The sequence below is a fragment of the Ursus americanus genome, chromosome 8 (assembly GCF_024610735.1).
Source record: "Ursus americanus isolate L20-20 chromosome 8, mUrsAme1.1.p, whole genome shotgun sequence".
NCBI classification, from domain to species: domain Eukaryota; kingdom Metazoa; phylum Chordata; class Mammalia; order Carnivora; family Ursidae; genus Ursus; species Ursus americanus.
In genome coordinates, this window is record NC_142134.1 from 81,267,532 (window position 1) to 81,286,822 (window position 19,291).

Consider the following 19,291-nt stretch of genomic DNA (forward strand, 5'->3'; position numbering starts at 1 on the left):
GCCAACCGCCCTCCGGCCCAACAGGTCAGAGACAGCAGTGCACAGCTGCTGTGATAGTCCCCGGGGGACAAGCCCAGTGTGGCTGCACTTTCTGGTGGTCGCTCGGTGGGAAAGCAGCCCACAGTGGGGGACCCGCGCAGGCCAGACAGCCAGGCCAACCTTGGAGCGCACAGCCCCACCCAGGGCTAGCCAGCCCTGCGGGCTCCAGGTTCGGAGGAATGGACCGCGGATCTCAGCCGTGCAGCCTCCCTGAGCACCACCCGACGCCCAGACTTTTCTCCCCTGGAGGGGACGGCAGACAGGGGAGGTCTGACCATGAAGGCCATCAGCGCTCTCAGGAGAAGAGGGCCTGTGTGTGGCCCGAGCGTGTGCCGCACCTTCCCGTTGCTGCCCCGAGGGGCCGCCTGTGGTCTACAAACAGCCCCCCTCGCACTGCTCACCGTTACACGGCTGTGTCTGTGGGTACGCGTGAGGTGCTCAGGGACACCTCTCGAGTGAATGGCAGATCTCCACAAGTCGCTACACTAAGACAAACCCAGTGAAAGTGGAAAGAAACTTTCAAAAGAAAAAGAAGAGAGCTTTAAACCAGTCCGATGGCAAGATCCAGAGTTTATTACTCTTGGAAGAACACAGACTCGGAACACAGGGGATCCTGCACACAGGTGTCTACAAACGAGAGCAGAAAAGAAAGTCAGACGCCGTGCAGTGCGCGAGCGCGCGACGCGTAGAGACCACGGCTCCTCCCGGCTTGGCGTCCGTGTGCGGTCTCAGCGGAAAGGCACCGGGGGAGCCTGCCCACGTGGCACATGTCCCCAGAGTGCCCAGATGTGGACATATGTACAGAACACACCGCAACAAATGCTTCCCCGGCCCCCGGTCCTGGGGCACACTTGGACTGCTATCAGCATCCTGGGCCAGCCCGAGCCAAGGGAGGCACTGGTGTCACCCCAACGGCCGACCACACGTGTGGCGTCAGGGTCCGCGCATCCCCGAGCACACACAGAAAAAGGACAGCCACCAGCAGCTCCGTCAAAGTGTCCACTGAAAAGGCTCCTTGTCTACAGCCCAGGGACGGGGGGTGGGGGGCGGGGGTGGGGATGCAGGCACACACGTCATGGTTCGGAGCAGGACAGAACTGCTCCTGGAAAGCTGGGAGCCCCGCCTCAGGCCCGGGCGTCTGAGGCTCTGGGACGGCAGGACTGTTCAGCTCCACACCCACTAACCCGAGCATCCGTCTGCAGGAACGCCTCAGCCTATTTCAGGCCAGGGAGCCCCAAGGACTTCCTCTGGCGTGGGAACTGAGCCACGGCCCGGCCCACATGGGGCCAGACCCCCCTGTGGTCTGCCGTGGCCAGGCAGGCGTGTGCAGCCCTCCCTGCGGAGGACCCAGGGTCAAAGAGCACGCTCCCTGTCCCACATCACGTGGGGCTTTCCCAGTTGCTCAAGACAAATGCTGGGTTTTTTCAGTCTTGAGACTACAACACAAAAAATGCTAGCTATCCAAATTTTAAGAATAGCACATCCATTTTCGAAACTCCCCGGGTCTTGCTGGGAGGCGGGACACGGGGGCGAGGAAGAGAATGGCAGAGGAGTGCGGCTGTCCGTGCAGGTGCAGACACCGCTCCCACACAGCACCCCGCCCAGAGCACCGCCCGGGCCCGGCACACTCACCCCGAGCCCCTCTGTGGCCTGTGACCCGTGCTGGCGCCCCGAGAGGCGCTCGTTTTAGAAAAGGCAGAGGCGGCCCACAGGAAGTAGGACAGCAAAGGTCACACTGGAACCTCGTTAGAGCGAGGATTCTAGGTAGAGGGGACTTACCATAGCTGTTTCTATTTTTATTGGAAACGGAGTGGATAACGCCAGGTGGACAGTGGAGGAGCAGAGGGTCAAAGGTGTGCAGGGGGCTCAAACCTGGAGGTACCTGGTCTTGGAGGTCCAGCCGCATCCTGCGGGGTGGGGGTGGGTGGCAGTAAAGTGCTGTTGGGGCTGCTGATGTCCCCCTCCCCCATGAGCGTCAGGTCGGCCACGTGCTCGCCCTCCATGGTCTGGACGCCCCCGGTCTCGGCTTCCTGGGCGTGGGGCGAGGGGGTCTGAGGGGCACTGAACGGCGGGCTGTCGGCTGAGCTGGGGCTCGTCGCGGGGCTCGTCGCGGGGCTCGTCACGGGGCTTGTCGTGGGGTTCTCACGGCAGTCTCGGGAGGGCCCCCAGGACTCTGGGGGCCGGGGAGCCTTCTCCTTGCCATTGCTGGTCAAGCTTCTCTTGCCGAAGCTCTTGGTGGCGGTGGGCGAGGGCAGGGCGAGCTCCACGGGGCCGGGCGGTAAGCGCAGGAACTCGGGCAGCACCAGGTCCTCCTTCCTCAGCAACCCGCGCTGGTCATCTGCTCTGTTGCTCTGAGCTTTGGAAATGAGCTCAAAAAACTCTAGTGGAAAAAACCCCACAGGAACCAAGCTTTAGAGAGCTTCACTCCCAGGCCTGCACCCCAACAAGTTCACCGTCTAGAAGCCCGATTGGGGGCTGTCCCACTGCCCGGGACCTACAGGCTCCGGCCCCCCAGGCGCCTCCATCCAGCACCCTCTCTGCCCCCAGAGCTGCAGGAAGGCTCCACCCTGAGAATTCAGTTGTGTCAAGTCCAGACTCGAATAGACCAAAACCCCTGACTGGACACAGCTGTGTGAGGACAGTTCGAGAGGCATGTCCGTCGTCCACACTCCGGCCCGGGGTTTCTGAGCACACTCAGAAACCCTTCGCCCACATCCTGGCTCCCTTCTGATGCTGAGGGGAGGCCACCTGAGGCATAAGCAAGCCCACAGTCCCCCAAGAGGGGTCACTGCCTCCTGGCAGAGCGTGGTCCTGGCAGGGGCCCCCACTCTCTCTCCCACCTCTGCCTCCAGCCTCCTTGCTCGCTCCCCCAGAGCTCCTGTTCCTTACCTGGGCTGACCGCCAGCTGTAACTGGACTTCACTGTTCAAAGTAGGAGTCTAAGCTGAGCTTTCTCTAGCATTTAAATAAAACTCTTAGTTTTTGAAAAATGACAAGGACTTTAAAATCTCAAATCTTAGTGGCTCTCGGCCGGGAGCAGGCTTGTGTCTTACTTCTGCCAAAGGAGGGGGTGAATGGGCTCGGGTTGGCCTTCACGGGGAGCTAGTTGTGGGCCCCGCGACCTAGGAAGCACTCCCTGGATCACAGTTCAGGTCCCAGTAATAGCTGTTAGTTTTGATTCTGCCATTAGAAGCTTTCAGAAGAAAAAGAAGTTTCCGTAAGAGATCACCTCTCCTGGGTCTCTGAGACCACCCTCCCTCTCCCCTGCAGGCCCAGGGAGTGCAGGGCGTCCGGCCAGCGGGCTAAGGCACAGATCTTTCTCGGGGCCTCTGGCCGGCAAGGTCAGCAAGTCCAGGGCTCTCCTGGCCGTTGCCTCCTCGCCTGGCCCCCCTGCTAGTGACCCTGACATGGGCCCCCTGACACTGAGCCTTCGTACGAGCTGGGAAGAGGAGGGCACAGGCAGACCCTTGGGGACCCCTTGCTGGCCCCCTTGAGGGCACTCCCTGGCCCCTAAGGGGCCCGAAGCTCAGTCTGACAACTGGGAAGAGTCACGGCGGCCACAGACTGACCCGGGGCGAGGCGCATGCTCAGTGTGACAGAGATCGCGCTCTTCTGATGTCGGTGGCTCAGAGGAAGTCCTAAGGATGGCCCTGGAAAACTGACATCGCATTCACTAGAAAACGCGGAAGTTGTAAAAAGTACACATACCCTCTGCTTCGTCCAAATTAATTTTCTGATTTTTTTTTTTCCCAATCTTTGCAATAGATTCTTCTCTCTTTGAAAGCCGGGGATCCCTAGCATTTTTTCCATTTTCTCCTTTTATTTTAATAGAATTAGACTTGCCTAGTGTTCTCTCCTCTCCCTGCATTAGAAGGAAAGTCAAAGTTCTGCTTACACGTCAGACACATGACAACACACAATCCATCAGTTAGAAACAAAAAGCACCCCCCGAAATACAGACCGCATGGACACAGACTTTACGCGCCTTGCGGAAAAACCAATCACAGTGATAAAGGTCACAAGGAAAGAGCACGAGCATGAGGCGCCACCCCCCCGATGCAGGGGAACAGCCAGCCCACGGTTAGGGGGAGCCAGGCACCAGGCGGGGAACAGGGGTGCGGGGCCGGCCGCCCCGAGCACACAGCCGCTGGGCACAGTGGGAGTCACACGGAGGAGTGTGAGGGCCCGGCCCGCCGCAGAGCAGTGCCAGCAGCGAGGGAACCATGCGGACAAGGGCAGGGGAATTACCGTAGCCGAGTGATTTCTGGAGCTGGAATTCACAGCTATATTCTGTTTGGCAGGTGCACTCTTCTGTTTCTCTGTGGATACTAAACACAATGAAACACGCTTTATAACCACAGCCAACTGCAAGTCCACCCGAACGTTCAAACACAACCACCCTTTCACCATTTGAGAAAGTTCTAGAGAAAGTTACAGAGAAGGTAGGAGACATCCTATGTTAAATGCGCACATGGAGGCCAAACCCCTGGTGCAGGACAAAGGGATAAAGACCACCCTCTCCCACCCGCCGCATCTGGGGCAGGAGACGCTCGTCGTGTGAAGACGGGCGCGGGAGGCAAGCGGGTCCCCCCGCAGTCACTGGGACTCGTGCGTGGCAAAAGGAAAGCTCGTTTCAGGTCCTGTTTGGTGTGACTAGTCTTTAGACAGCACAGAGTCTCACACTTACGACATGTTTTCAAATCTGGCCGTCACCCCACATCAGGACGGCAGGCTGGCCTCTGCCGGCACCAGAGGGACAAAGGCCACTCCTCTGGCCCGGAATCCACTAGAGGACTAACCGCGTTCCTGCCTGTCCCCAGCTTTACAGCCCCGCGGTGACTTCTGCCTGCAGCGCCCCCATCACACTCCCCTGTGCACGCACAGACAGGCCGGAAGGTCTGACCTTGCCAGACCCTGTGGGAGGCCCACGCCCTGCTCGCGCCACTCACCCCACCCGGCCCAGGGAGATGTCTCCTCTGCAAGAAGGGGGAGAGGGGCAGAAACTGGAGCACGGAGGGCTTCCGGGGGGACAGAGGCAAGTGAGCCCAGCTACACTGCGGAGCCCTCGCTGGGTGGAAGCCCAGGAAAGGGAAGCAGCCGCTGAAGCTACACCCAGCGGCCCCTTGCAGAGTATGTCCTCGCTCCAGTACTCAGCAGGCGGTTCCAGAAAGCCCTCCCCAGAGACACGGGGGTGCCCTCCGCCTGGGAGGGGGCTGTGTGCTCTGAGGAGGAAAACGAGGGTGAGAGTGGGGACTGACTGCTGGCCCCGAGGTCGGGCACCGGCCACGGGCACCCCCGCATCCCCAGGGCAGGCCTGCCATGGCAGAGGCATTAGAGGGAAAGGGCTCTGAAAACCTCCCGATCCCACCGCACACAAGCAACAGTGGGGCCGCAGATGGCCCAGGCCACCGCCCCATCTCCTGTGGGGCCTGTGTCCCTCGTGCACGGCACCGTGAGGCCTCCCCGGAGGCAGCCCTCTCTGGCCAAAGCCCTGGACGCAGGGAGCGCTGGAATTCGGCAGTCCTATGGAGGTCGAGCACGTCTGTCACCTCTTCTGACAGCCAAGAGGACACACCCTGCTTGTGAGCAGGCTGGCAGATCCCCGAGCGAGGCCCTTATGCTCCTGGCCCCACTGCCTCCGGTCCGGTCAGGACTGGACCAGGCTGGGCCCCTCCGACGCCCAGGTGGGGTTGAGTTCTGCCATGGCAGGGGGTCGCCAGTCCCTGTAAGACCCTAAACGAGACCACTGGGGTAGCGGGGCTGGGGGCTTTCAGAAGGCAGAGCAAAGGGGACCCCAGCAGGCCAGGGGGACCAGGGGAAGCCTCAGGGCCCCGCTTACCTTTTCCTCTGGAGGGTTCCTTCTCCTCCAAGATGACCCGCTGCCCGTCCAGACTCGATATGGGGGCCCCCAGGTCCAGGGGCTCCTTCTCTCCACTCTAGAGGCAGAGACGGTGCACTGAGTCACTCACCCAGATGGGTGCCTGGGGCAGCTGTGTGCGGCCCCGCTGCTGATAGGAAGACCACCCCAGGTATGATGGGGTCACACGCCAGGTGACCCCAGGTCCTATCACCTCGGCAGGGCTGCCTCAGAGGGCACTCCACACGTGCCCAGCCAACACGCAGGGGACCGACCTGAGGCTGGCCACACGCTCCTGCCACGGAGAACACGGCTTCCGAGCACTGGCTGGCCTACGGGACAGGGCTGCTGTCACTCATGTGACAGCTGCTGGTCTACACTTCGTGGAATCCGAGACCCGGGGGGAAGGAACGCTTGTGAACACTGCAGACCTCTCAGTCCACAGATCCGATGTTTCAAATATCACGTCAAGTTGGCATGAGTGTGCACACAGCTCACATCCTGGATGAGGTGCACGTGAACCCCCCCTAACCCCGATGCAGCTGGACGGTGAGGGATGAAAGCAGAACGCCTCCCCTGCCGACTGCTTAGACAAAGAACCCTGAACTTGCAGTTCAGCTCCCTCGGTTCCGTCAGTCGGGAGAACAATAAAAGTGATCAGACGTCACATCAGAGAGTGACCGCCAGTTCCCAGCGCCAGCCACGAGGAAATGGAGCACCAGCTCATGGGGCTGCCCTGCTCTCCACTCTCCTGGCCCAGGTGGGCGCCATTCATCGAAGAAGCCACATGTGTCACGACCCACTCCACAAGAATTCTCCGTGGCCGGAGCCCCAAGGCAGCAGACACACTCTTCCCAGTGAGGGTCTCGGCAGCCAGAACGCAGCTCACCCGGAACAAGCCCAGGGCATGCTCCCAAGACTCACCCAGTTTACAGATAGGGAGACTGAGGCACAGAGGGGTGAAGCGCTAGCTCAGAATCCCAATAGAGTAAGAGCAGGGCTCGCAAGCCACGTCCCTCTCCAACCAGCCGTTCTGGCCTCGGCCAGTTGCCCTCCCTGCTGAGCTGGGGAAGGGGCTTCAGGCTACCCTCAGGATATCTGGGAACCTAAAAATACTTGTGGGGCGCCTGCAGGGCTCAGTTGGTTAAGCATCTAACTCTTCAATTCCGCTCAGGTCGTGATCCCAGGTCGAGGGATCGGGCCCCGCGTGGGGCTCCCTGCTCAGCTGAGAGTCTGCTGGAGATTCTCCCTCTCCCTCACCCCTCCCTCCCCACTCAAACGTACTCTCTCTCTCAAAAAAAAAATCCTAAAGGTACTTGAAATCATAGCTCTGACAAAGTTTATTTTCTGAAGAAAGAACACAAGGCAACGCCGTGTCGTTCATCACCACGTCTCACAGCCGAGGACTGGAGTGTGCTTCCATCAGCACAGACCAGGTCTCGGGGACGTGGGCTTGCCAACAAGGGCGTCCCCCACAAACCCCCTCTGCGCACAGGGACGCGGGACTCCGCCCTGTTTCACACTGGTGCCTTTGTCCCCAAGTGCGGCCCGCTCTCACCCATCACCTTCTACCCCAGGGGCCCTGCTTGGAAATGACGGAGCCTCGAATCTGGCAGGACAGACGGGACTTGGGAGGTGTCAGGGAGAGTGCACGCCCGAGGCCGCCAGCAGGAGTCCGGCAGGTGCTCACACGCAGGACGCCCCAGTGCCCCCCGCACTCGGCCTCCCGAGCACATCTGCAAAGAGCAGGGGTGTTCCAGGGGTTTTTACTACTGTGTTTATCCTTTTGGTTTCCCTGGACCAAAACCAACATCTCCAAGATCACCCAGAGCCCGCTAGGAATGACTGGGTGTAATCCTCCCACCAGGGCCTCGTGGCCTCTGCTTCTGCACGGCCCCGGCCGCGGAGCACCAGAGCCCAGCAGCCACTGAGCCAGACTGTCTGTGCGGGGAGCACATTCACGGGTCCCCCACGTCACTCACCAGCCTGGCCACCAGCTCGTTCAGGTGCAGGCCATACTTGGCCACCACGGGCCGCAGCACTTCTGTGACGGGCTTGGTGGGCTTGGCCTTGAGTCCCACGGACCGGTTAATTGGAACCAGATCCAGCCTGGTTGGAGGGGAGACACAGGAACACAGTTGCTGCAAATACATCCTCAGCTGCTCTCCGTGAGGGCACAACAGTGTGGCAGTACCGTGGGGTCACGGGTCAGCCCCAGGCTGTGGCTGTGGAGCACCTTCAGCATGAGAAGGAAGCCACAGGGGGTGGGGGGGTTTCCCGAAGGTTTCCAGTGGGCTGTCACACCCGGCAGAGAGCGGGCCCCCCCAGCAGATGGCCCGCACTCTGCGGTCCCACCTGAACACCCCTGGGTGCGGCCCTACAACGGCCGTGACGCGGGACAGAGAGTGTCCCCTTGGCCCCGTGGGTCCTCGGGGGCTGCCTGCAGCCGCTGCCCACCCCCCCCCCCCAGCTCATGAAGGGGGCGTCAGCCTTCCTTTCCCAGCCCAGCGTGCAGGGCTCTCAAGGACGTCCCCAGAGACAGCCGCGTGGCCCGAAGACGTCAGGAAACATCAGGAGCGTTTTTCGTACCGAAACAAAGTTCGCTTTTCTAGCCGCAGGTCCCGAGACTCCAAGATGCTACTGTCTTGATGCAGCACCAGAGGCTTTGCAGGAAGAGAGCGGGGGCAACGTCAGAGCGGGCTGAGCGCGCCCCTCACGCCCCCCGACCCCGCGGGATGCACGGCTGCGCGAGCCAAGGAGCGGCTACCTGAGCAGGCCGAGGGCTCCTGCAGGGGGCCGGGCTCCAGCGGCAGAGCCGTCAGCCTGAGGGCCTCACCCAGGCCACAGCCTCAGCTGACTGGGCGGGTTTAGTTGACCGAACAGACCCACCATTCCCCCCACCCCCGCCCACGGGCAGGGGAAGGGCCCCACGGGTCCACACAGCCCCATACCTTGTCCCCGCCCACCAGGAAGAGGTCCACGGCAGCCCCGTTGATGCCGTGTCGCTCGCAGAGCCCGGTCAGGACCTCTTTGATGGACAGCCCCGCCTTGACGACTACCATGCAGGACGTCCCGTCGGGGAGCTGGACGCAGCAGTGCTTGGCGGCCTTGTCTCGCTCGGGCACCGAGGGCCTGCAGGCTTCCGACTGCGGAGCCGGGAGACAAGTGTTAGAGGCAGGTGCGCAGGGTGCCCGGAGAAGGGCTCTGGGGGGCTTGCATGGGCCTCAGGAGCCAGCACAGGCCTCCCCCGGGGCCGCACGCAGCTCTGTAAGTGCAGGAGCGCCGCGATGAATCTACGCGGGGTGCCGCACACGAAGAGCCCACGACGGTGTTGGGTCTTCGACAGCGACGCAGGAGAGAACAGAGTCTGCATCTCAGACTCATCTTCCAGTCTCTCATGGAACCATTTCCAAGGCCCCATTTCATGAGCCTTCGTGCTCAGAACAGGATGGGCCCTCCCATGGTGTTTGCAGGGCTCACGTCTTGGCCTCCCTGAGCTGGAAGCAGATGGAGTCCTTCTGTGGAACCCACTCCTCCTGCCTCTCGGTCCAAGGCACTGGGGACCCACCAGGAAGGCTGGATCGCCGGCAGAGGGCCTGGGGCCCAACCCAGGCCGGGAGGCCCCCCTGCTGTTTCTCCTGGCCTTCCTGGCCCCTCCTGCCAGAACTCCCAGGACTGGAGGCCTCTCTGAGAATAGCAGGGACAGTGGGGCAAGCCGGCCTGAGGGGGGCGCTGGGAGAGGCAGCGGGGCAGCTCGGACAAGGGCTCAGAGGCAGGAACATGCCCCTGAGGGATAAAGATCCCCCATGTAGACACCTGCCATCAGGTCAGGAGAAACCAGTGAGGGGCAGGGGTGGTTTGTTCTTGACAATTCTGTACATTATTCAATGCTCGGCATGGTAAGGGTGGGGAGGGCAGGGCCCCAATCCTCCTTCAGCGGCTGGCAGAGAGCCTGCCCCACCAGTGCCAGGGACAGGCTGAGATCTCGGGTGCACTTTCGGCCCAGAGGATGCTCGGACCCCAATGCTTGGGTGAGGACGTGGCCCAGATTCACCTGCCCCCCTCCCAAGGCCTCCTGGCTGCTTAGCGCTCAGCAGCGAGACACGCCCGCGGGATGGGGAAAGGCGGGCAGGGAGAGGCGGGCAGCGGGTCCGGGGCACTGCGGCCTGAGGCTTTCGGGAACAGCAGTGTCTGTGATCAGATCATCTGCGTTATTCACCGACTAAGTCAGGGGCACAGGAAATCGCTATTTAGCGCTTTGTCCCAGCACCAGGACCCACACTCAGATTTGGGGGCTCCTGAGTGGGCAGGGCGCGGACCGAAGGGCCATCCGGGGCCCTGTGTGTGCTGCAGACCTCCAGTCTCTCTGTGGACTGTGAGTTACAACGGCATCCAGCCGGCCCCCCGCAGAGTCCTCCTCACACACGACCTGCCCTGGCGGGTGCTCCCCCCCACTACCTCCTGACAGTCTGGAAATCTCTGCCACCCCAACTGCATTCCGGAAAACGTAGTTTGTAGGTGGTAGGCCGATGATACAACAGCCCAATTATTCCCTTCCCGTGGATGCAGACGCAAGAATAAAAGGGTCTTTGTTTTAAACCAGAGTTTTGGGGTGGTTTGGCGGGCAGGAACCGCGAACCGACACGTGGTTAAACCCCTCCAGCTCTAACTGTGACACAGGATAACCCAAGAAGGAATAACATGCTACATTGTCGCTTGACAACGACAAGTGACTAGGCTGTTGGCAACAGTAAGGGTTTCCAAACCCGGTATCAGACAGCAGCGGACAGCCAGCAGGCCCCTCACTGGAGACCGGGCCCACGCGGGCAGGGCACGAGGGGAGGCGGAGCCCCCGCCGCCACCAGGCCCCCGCTAGCAGAAGCGCAACACAGGAAGGCTTGCTTTAGTGGGACATTCGAACGGAGACAGACACAAGGCACCTAGCTTCAGGGCCCTGTCAGCTCTCAGTGGGAGCTCAAAACACGGCGACTGGATGAGGGCAAGGAGACATCCACAGTAAATCCAGAAGTATCTTTGGAACTCAAGGAGCAGCCCTCCCCATCTGCCAAACGCGTCACGCGGCCAGGAGCGCTAGGCCGGCCCTGCTCGCATATCCAATGCACGTGTTCATGGGGCTCTGCAGGCGTGGGCTCTGTGTGACTGAACACCGAGGTGGAGTTCGTCAATCAGCTGTGACCCTGGGGACGAGGGAGGCGGTGACTTACCAGGTCCAGGCTCCCCGTGGAGGACACGGAACCCTGTGACTCGCGACGGCCCAGGCCTCCGTTGGCGTGCAGGGGCTCTTGATGGGGAAACACAGTGACTCAGAAAACCAAACAGCACCAGCTCTACCTTTCTGCACCTCATACCAGAGCCCCACTTGCTGTCACGCCTCCCAACACCACCCTTCAGGCTGAGCAAAGGACACAGAGGAGTCTTTCCGAGGCACTGCCTCCCCTCTCGGACAGTCAGGCGCACGCCCTGGGCACAGCCAGACTCCGCGCTCTGCTCCTCCCTTGGCCACAGCTGGCCCCTGCCCCCCCAGCAGCTAGCAGCAGGTCAGAAACACAAGTCCACGCTCCTGGTGCAGCACCTCCCCTCCCCTCGGTTAATCTGGGACTTTTATTTCAACATGTGTCTTCTGGGCCCAGATGAAAATATTAGCTGCTCACTGCATCTCTACCCACGGCTCAACTCACTTCTTCCTACAAAGTCCTCAAATGAGCTGACAACCATGCCATTCTCCACCACCACCTGAACTCACTGCTATCTTTGGCTAATCTACAGATGATGAAAACGGACACAGAGAGGCCCTTTGAGAACACAGGAGAGGCTCCCCAGTCATGCCACCAGTCATGCCACCAGTCATGCCTGAGGAGACAGCAGCCCTGGGTCCCACTGACCTTCTGAACCACTGGCCCACCTCCCAAAGCAGCAGATTCTCAGACAACCAGGTCAGAATCCCTGGGGAGTGCCTTGGAACCGGATGCCTCTCTAAAGATCCGCCCGGTACAGGGAGCCCAGACTCCTGGGGCCCTGCTCCGGTAGACAGACAGTACGAGGTAACTGCTCCTGTCTCCCAGGGACTCAGGGGTCCATGGCCCCATCTAGCAACTGCCCCTGCCCCCACAGCGGTCTCTCACTGCTCGAATTCTGCAAGTCTGTCTGCCTGTCCTGTAGAAAGAACATTTGCATTAACCACCTACAGCATGACCCAGCAGCATGGCTGTCTGTAAAATGGGCACAAGAAGACTGAGTCCACTGGCGGCTCTGAGGGAGAGATAAAATGTATGCTATATAGACCGCCTGGCACGGCACAGCCCCATCCCAGGAGCTGCCCCCGCCTCTCACCTTGCCTGTGCTCTCTCCATAAATGCCCCATTCAAACTCGGGGACCACAGGCCTGGAAAACAATCCCTTTCTTGAGAACCTCTCAAGGAGAAAGTCCCTCCAAAGCCTTTCTGCCTTATGCTTTCTCACGCCTGCCTGGTGTCAACTGCTCTTTCTCTGCCTTATCCAGAAAGCTCTCTCATCCCTCTGACCCACCCCCCAGGACGAGCCTGTCCCTCTCACACCATCTTCTGAGCTACGCCCAAGAAAGAAACCAAGGGAGAAAATATCTAAAATAGGTGACCTTTCAGATTTACAATAATAAGAAATGACAAAGGCTCACGTAGCCCTACGAACACCTAGAAAAAAGCCTAGCTGGGAAACTGAGAGGCTGTCCGGGTGCACAGGGAGCAGGACACTTGTAGTTTTCTTCTCCTCCCAGTTTCCTACCAAGAGGCCAGGAGAGGACCAGACGCGAGGCCCACCCCCGTGGGGCACCCTGGCCTGAGGGGGAGCGGGCTGGCCCGCCCCCAAAGGGCCACGCCTGGGGCACCACGCTGAGCTCTGTGCACCCCAGATGCGCCCTCTCGGCCCGGCCCCGCCACCCCGCCTGCGCCCGAGCGGGCCGCCTCCCGGCCACACATCTGCACACCACGAACCATTTGCGTGGTCGCCATGCTCCTTCTTCTTCTGGGACCGCCCGGTGCTCCTGGTCCTCGACCAAGAGAAGAATGCTCCTTTCCGCTTCTTCTCGCTGTCCTCGTCCCCCAGCTCCTCATTCAGGGATCTTCCTGATTTCGATTTCCCGCTCAGCTGCCATCCAATGGAGACGTTAGCACGACATGATTTTAGCGTTACACGAACCGAGCAGGGAAGTGGAGGAGAGCTATAAAGCCATCTGCTGCCTCCAGCGGCCGCAGGGCAGCTCTGCCACGGCCAGAGCCCCCACCCCCAGGCACGGGCACAGGGCATGTCCCAGGGGGGCTGCGTCCCGGAGGCCTCGGCTTTCACTCCCCACAGAGCAGCTCCCCTTGCTGAGAGGACGCGGCCGGAGCGCAGGCACCTTTTTTGGCGTGGATACGCTGGAGTGCTCCGAGCTGACGCTGTGCTTGGAGACCGGGCTGCTGGGGACCTGCTGCGCGTCGGGGAGCGAGCGGCCTTCCACCTCGGCCAGGATGCACTCCTGGTACAGCTGGGACTTGAGAAAGCGGGTGTAGCTGTCGAACTTCATCAGGTTGAAGATCTGCGGGTACAGGCAGCGCGGGTGAGCCTCCGAAGCAGCGGGCTAGCGCGCGGTCCCGGAGAAGCTCTACTTTGTTACGTAAGAGCGAGACCCGGAGTGATGCCCGTCACAGCCACGCCTCTGTGATGTCACACAAAGGACGCCGCAGGAGAGGCCACAGAGAGGTAGCCGAAGACAGGCCCGCCCGACCACAGCCTGCTCCCCGAGAACCCCGGGGGGTGGGACGGGGCTCCTTCCAGCCACACCACACCCGTCGGCATCTCTCCTCTCCGTCTGGTGGCCGGCTCGCGAGCACGCTCTCCCGCAAGGGGAGAACCCTGGTGGGGAGTCCCTGTGGGAAACTGAGGCACAGTCACCTGGAGCTGCTGCTCCTTGAACATGTCAGGGTGAGGAGCACTGAGAATGTCATCCGCCAGCTGGGCCTGGCTGTCGATGTTGACGGGGGTGGTGGCTTTGCTGCACAGGAACTTGCTGAAGATCTCGCGGGCCCTGTAGGAAAGCTGAAGGACACGTGTGTGAGTGGGACGCATGGGACACAGCCCCCCACGTGCACGTGTGCTGCTGGAGTCCCTCCATAGTCCACACACCGGACACAGGTCCAGGCACTGGATGTGTTTTCTTTAGGGTTCAATAAATATTTCTTGCTTGAATAAATAAATAAAAGTCCAAGCCAGTACAAAATTTTTCACCAAATAGGCTCCTCCCTGAATTTTTTCAGTGGGCCACGTAACTGTTCCAGGGACTCAGGGGCTGCGGCCAGGGGGCCCCCAGGTGCGCCGTCCCGTGTGCGGTGCCTCACGTGCGTGGCCTCAGCAAAGGGGGAGCTCGGTCCGTGCAGCACGGAGAGTGGCGAGCAGATAGGAGGCCTCGTCTGTGGCGGGTGGAGGACCATGGACGGCAGCCTCGAGTGGGCAGCAGCGCGGACCGGGACCAGCGCCAGCGGGGGCTTAGCGGCCGGTGCGTGCAGTGAGGCCGTACAGATGGACATTGTTGTGGGCTCTGCTGGCTGGGGACTGAAGTTCCCCTTTCGATAAGTTGAGTGGCAGCACACGCGCTGCTAAACGTTTCACGGCAACGGCGTTCACGCACATCGTGTCCGGGCAAGGTTAAATATCACATATATGGAGAAACTTACTCTGAACAAGAAGCATTTAGAAATCATACGAGGACATGTTTACATGGACCTCAAGGTGCACGAGACGCTAGCCCACGGCGAGACCACCCCGCACCCCAGGCAGGAACACGCTTACCTCTTTTTTGTCGTGTGCAGGAACATGGTTAAAGTATTCACAGGCCTGCCAGAATAAAATGTTTTCTTCACTGAATTCCTTCCTCAGGAAATCCTAAGAAAAACACCATCAATGAACCCTCACACACGGCCAGGTGGTTACCAGGGCGTCTGCCCTCCTCCGAGCCGTTGCTGCGTTCCTACTTCTTCCTTGGGTTCGCCCTTCACAGACACGGGGGCCGACAAGCACCCCTCCCTCACTTACCCGACGCCCCGCATGACAGACTGAAAAGCCGTGCACCCTTTAAGGGCCGCTGAGGCGCTCCCAGCTGTTTCCTCAAGGGCAGAGCGCCCCTTCCCCCTATCTGGCCTCGCCACATGTAGCCGGCCTTCGAGCGTTTACCAGAAGCTCCCGTGCCCCTGGCTGCGGGGAGATCCCCGACGCAGAGCCAAGGCCAGGCTGGGCAGAGGCCCCCTTCCACTCCTTGGCCTCGAGCGAGCACAGCAGGTGGGCAGGGGGAGACACCCCCCCCCCTAGGGCACCATGGCGACCGCACCGCCTCTGTCCTCCGGGTCTGAGCCTGGGGTCCTGCTCGAGGAGCCCCGGCAAAGTGTGCAGACGGCCCCATGGGCCCCATCACGCCCCACCTACTCACAGAGAAGTATCGAACACCGAGAGGGTCCTGCAGAAGGCGCTCGAACGACACGGCCCAGCTGGCGGCCCTCCTCTCACGTAGGCGCCGGCAGCTCTGCACGCTGGGGAGGCTGGCATTGCTGCTCAGACTGTGGTTGCTCACGCAGTCCTTCAGCTCAGCGCCGGTCAGCTCTGCGGGACCAGCACACACCTCACCTGCACGTGTGTCCCCCACGCCTGCCCAGCAGGGCCCGGCCAGCCTTCCAGGGGGGCGGCCGGGGGCTCTCCCCAACGCACCTCGCTAAAACACGCGCTCAGTCAACAACACGCACCAAGCGCCTCCAATGTGCCCAGCGCTGTTCTAGGGACAGGGAACGGAGCGGGAAACAAGACCAACCCGTCAGTCCTCACGCGGCCACACACACACACACACACACACACACACACACACACACACGGAACAGGGACAGCGGCAACCACAACCACAAGTCCATGGCCGGGCGCACGCCGCAGACACAAGAGGGCTCCCAGGTGACCCCGTGTGTTAGGCTCGGGAGGCGCCAGGTCACTGTGGGGTGAGCAGAGGGAAAGGGGCACAGGTGGGGCGTCCAGGACCTGGGACGCCGCCCTGCGTCTGGAGGGAACGTCTGCCGTGTGAAAGGATGCACTCACATGTGTGCCTTGCTCTGCACGGCTCGGTCTCGATGTAGAAGTGTGGTGTAACGCCCAAACGTCCTATTTAACCTCACAGGTTGTGACAGCATTAGAGACCACGTGCTGCAGGAGACTGGCCCCCAAGCTTCTACAAAATAGCCCCAAAGAGCACGAGTGCCTTTGTCTTTTAGGAGAATTCCCGAATAACCCGCTCCCTTCACAAAGGGAAGCGGGAGGTGCTCGGAGAGCCCCATGTCACCGTCTCCCACCTCGTGTGAGTGGTGTGCTGGGGCTCCAGGTCCCCGCATGGGCAGGCCTGGTCAGTGAACCCAAGGGAAGGGCCCAGGCCGGCCGGGAGCAGGATCAGACACACATCCCCCTTCCCTACGAACAGCATGTCCCACCATCCCACACGGGGCTGCTCCCTCCGTGGGTCCTGACATCGAGGAGACTGAAGGCCGAGCCACGGCCTACTGACCACAGAGGACACGGGACAGGAGAATCCCTAACCCATGTGGGTGTGAGGCTTGGAGGAGCAAAGCTAACTAACGAAACAGGGCTCATCTGCTACCCGCCCCCCGCCCCCCGTGCTCCTGTCCCGCTGCGCAGTCAGCCATCTGGGCTGGTGGCAGGAAGGAGCCCAGGGCAGTTCGTTGGCTCTAGCTCTAGACCAACCACTGGAACTGCATCTCCTTAGTGATGAGGGGCCAGCAGGGGGGTAAGTGAGGACGAGCAAGGCAGCGAGAGACCCTGCTACCCCGTAGGCTGACGCCAACCCACGACTGCGCGGAGACAGCAGGGGGCAGAAGCCCGGCCTGCGGCTGCCATGCACACACCCAGGAGCCCAGAGGGCTGCGGAGGCCACGGCACAGCCACGCTAGCCCAGAGAACAGAGGGCCAAGAAAGCAGAGCCCGAAATTTGGTCAAAGTGGACCCATGTGGTAACTAGAAGCCACTTGGGCAGGAATCATTCAAAGCTCAAAAAGCATTTAGATTGGAAAAGAAAAGAAAAATAGAAAGTCAAAGAGTAATACGGTAACTTATACTGCTATAGAAAAAAATTACAGTAAGAGTCAGAAGATGAAACAAGACGAGAGAACGATTTTCATTTTTCTCTGTGGCTCCGTGGAATCCCCCACGCGGTACGTGTTACTTTTGAGGTGAAAGCGTCGTGGTGGAATCTGCCAGCACTACTCACCGAGGACCGCAGGGAAGGCCCCGGCCCGGAGCTCGCCGGCAACATGCCAGGCTCGCCACACGGCACGACGCACCCCTGCCAGCCACCGAGCACAGCACGCCCAGCCACAAGGGGTCCGAGCAAGGCCCCCAGAGAAGGCGGCAACTCCGCCGCACGTGGACAGACCACCTGGAGTCACCGCGCCGCACCATCCCACGGGCAGAGCCCCCCGAGCGACAGCTGTCCGTTTCACACTCACACACAACCCGCTCCCCTGATGTGTGTCCAGAAACTGCAGCAACGAGGGGCAGAGCCCCACAGATGTTAATTCTCCCTAAATGAACATGGAATCCCAACAGATTTCCCAATAGATGTTTTATTGAAACCAGACGGCTGAGTGTAAAAGTTCACGTGGAAAACTAAACGTGAAATGCTGGGAAAACAAACCAAACCAGAGCCAGGAGGCGGGGGCCAGCCCCACCTGGCGCCACACCACTGGGGGGGGGGCAGTGTGGACACGTGGCTGGGACAGAAGGCCACACGGCACAGGGGCAACTGGAAAAGCACCTGAAATAAGATCAAGTGGGATCCCTTTGGGCACACTGAAATAAATCTCACCTGGACCCAAGGTTTCAACGTAAGAAATCAAATTAGAGAAACTCTGGAAGGGAAGACACGAGCCCAGAGCCGTGGGCAGCAAGACGGATAAACGGACGACACCAAACTCCGTGGGCGGTGCCACCGGCGCAGATGGGGGGGTGCGGGGGGTCAAAGGTACGGGCTTCCAGTTACAAGACAAACAGGTCTTGGCACGCGGTGAGCACAGCTCACAACACGGTGCTGCAGAGGCGACAGTGGCGAAGAGAGCAGATCTTAAACGTTCTCATCCTAAGAAAGAAAGCGTGTAACTGTGTGTGGCAACAGATGTTAACCAGACGTGCCGTGGTGATGGTCTCACCATATACACGAACACCGAGTCACCGTGTCGTACACCTTCAGCCCACATAACGTTACCCGTCCACTGTACCTTGATGAAAAATAAAAATGAAATAAAAGTTAAAAAACACCATAAGCTGGGTCAAAAGATGAAGTTTGGGAAATACACACAATCCATCACACGGACGAAGAACTAATCTTTATATTTAAGAGCACCTGCACATCACAATGAAAAAGATACGGAAACCAAAGAAAACTGGAAGAACAGTGCGGCCGGTCACTGAGTGGGGGCCTGAGAGGGCCCCCAACCACATGTCCCTGCGTTCAGTCCCACCTACAGTGAGCTCAAGGTGAATTTGAACTAGCTATTCTGTACCTTCCTAACAGGGTAACATCACAATCAGCTGGGTCTGAGGCACTTTCCTGCTATATTTTATGTTGATAAATGAGGCGAATCTCACAAATGAAATAATTTTCAAAACACACTGTTAAGTATGAGCACCAAAACATTCTTTCTCCAGCCTTTTTTTCCTTGAGGCAATAAAGGCTGAACTGAGGACTGAGGGGTGAACAGAAGGTAACTGGCCTCAGAGGAGCTGAAAAAGCCTTTGATGAGGGGCCAGATGTGCCAAGGCCCTGGGGCAGAAGAGGCATGGCTCAGAGCCAGTGTGTCTGGGCTTAGGGGGGAATGGCAGGGCGGAGGAGCACAGACTGTACCCCGGGGGCAGTGAAGAACAAGGGAAGCTCAAGACACTCCTTCACAGGTCCATGGGCCTGGCAAGTACACAGCCCGGAGCTCCCCGGCAGGAGGGTGCAGGTGAATGGGGCTGTGAAAGCAGGGGAGCATACAGGAAGACAGGGCGCCAACTGCAGACAGAGCAACTGAACCCCATCACGGGTGGTGGTGCTTTCTGGTCTCCTGGTGTCTGGATTCCTGCAAAGCAGCCAGCAGAGGGATTTGGAACACCTGCCCTCCTCGCTCACAGGGCACGTGGGGCAGCAGCGAGAAGGGGTGCCTGGCACCCCACCCCGGACTGGGCAGGTGCTGGGGGCCGCGGCCTGAGCGCACGAGTGGATGAGGGAAGATGCAGCTTAACAGAACTTGGAAGTCGAAGGTGACCCATCTGTTGACTCAATTTTTATGAAACCTGGCAAATACTAATTTTTTAAAGACTCACAGATCAACAACTGACA

At 60.0% G+C, this 19,291-nt stretch overlaps 1 protein-coding gene across 3 annotated transcripts in view; it reads right to left on the reverse strand.

The window, feature by feature from the left end:
- The window catches only part of RGS12 (regulator of G protein signaling 12), a 109,736-nt gene that overhangs the window by 6,918 nt on the left and 83,527 nt on the right, over nt 1–19,291 (reverse strand). For 2 of the 3 annotated variants that reach the window (XM_045770855.2, XM_045770854.2), the window contains exons 5-17: nt 15,353–15,522; nt 14,719–14,811; nt 13,825–13,968; nt 13,289–13,468; nt 12,885–13,038; nt 11,121–11,197; nt 8,847–9,041; nt 8,485–8,558; nt 7,878–8,004; nt 5,878–5,974; nt 4,287–4,366; nt 3,747–3,900; nt 1,922–2,419 (exon numbers count right to left, since the gene is read on the reverse strand). In XM_045770855.2, coding sequence (XP_045626811.2) covers nt 1,922–2,419; nt 3,747–3,900; nt 4,287–4,366; nt 5,878–5,974; nt 7,878–8,004; nt 8,485–8,558; nt 8,847–9,041; nt 11,121–11,197; nt 12,885–13,038; nt 13,289–13,468; nt 13,825–13,968; nt 14,719–14,811; nt 15,353–15,522 — 2,043 coding nt within the window. Of the gene's footprint in view, nt 1–1,921; nt 2,420–3,746; nt 3,901–4,286; nt 4,367–5,877; nt 5,975–7,877; nt 8,005–8,484; nt 8,559–8,846; nt 9,042–11,120; nt 11,198–12,884; nt 13,039–13,288; nt 13,469–13,824; nt 13,969–14,718; nt 14,812–15,352; nt 15,523–19,291 lie in introns of those variants that run through there. The other variant, XM_087864325.1, reaches the window with a different exon arrangement.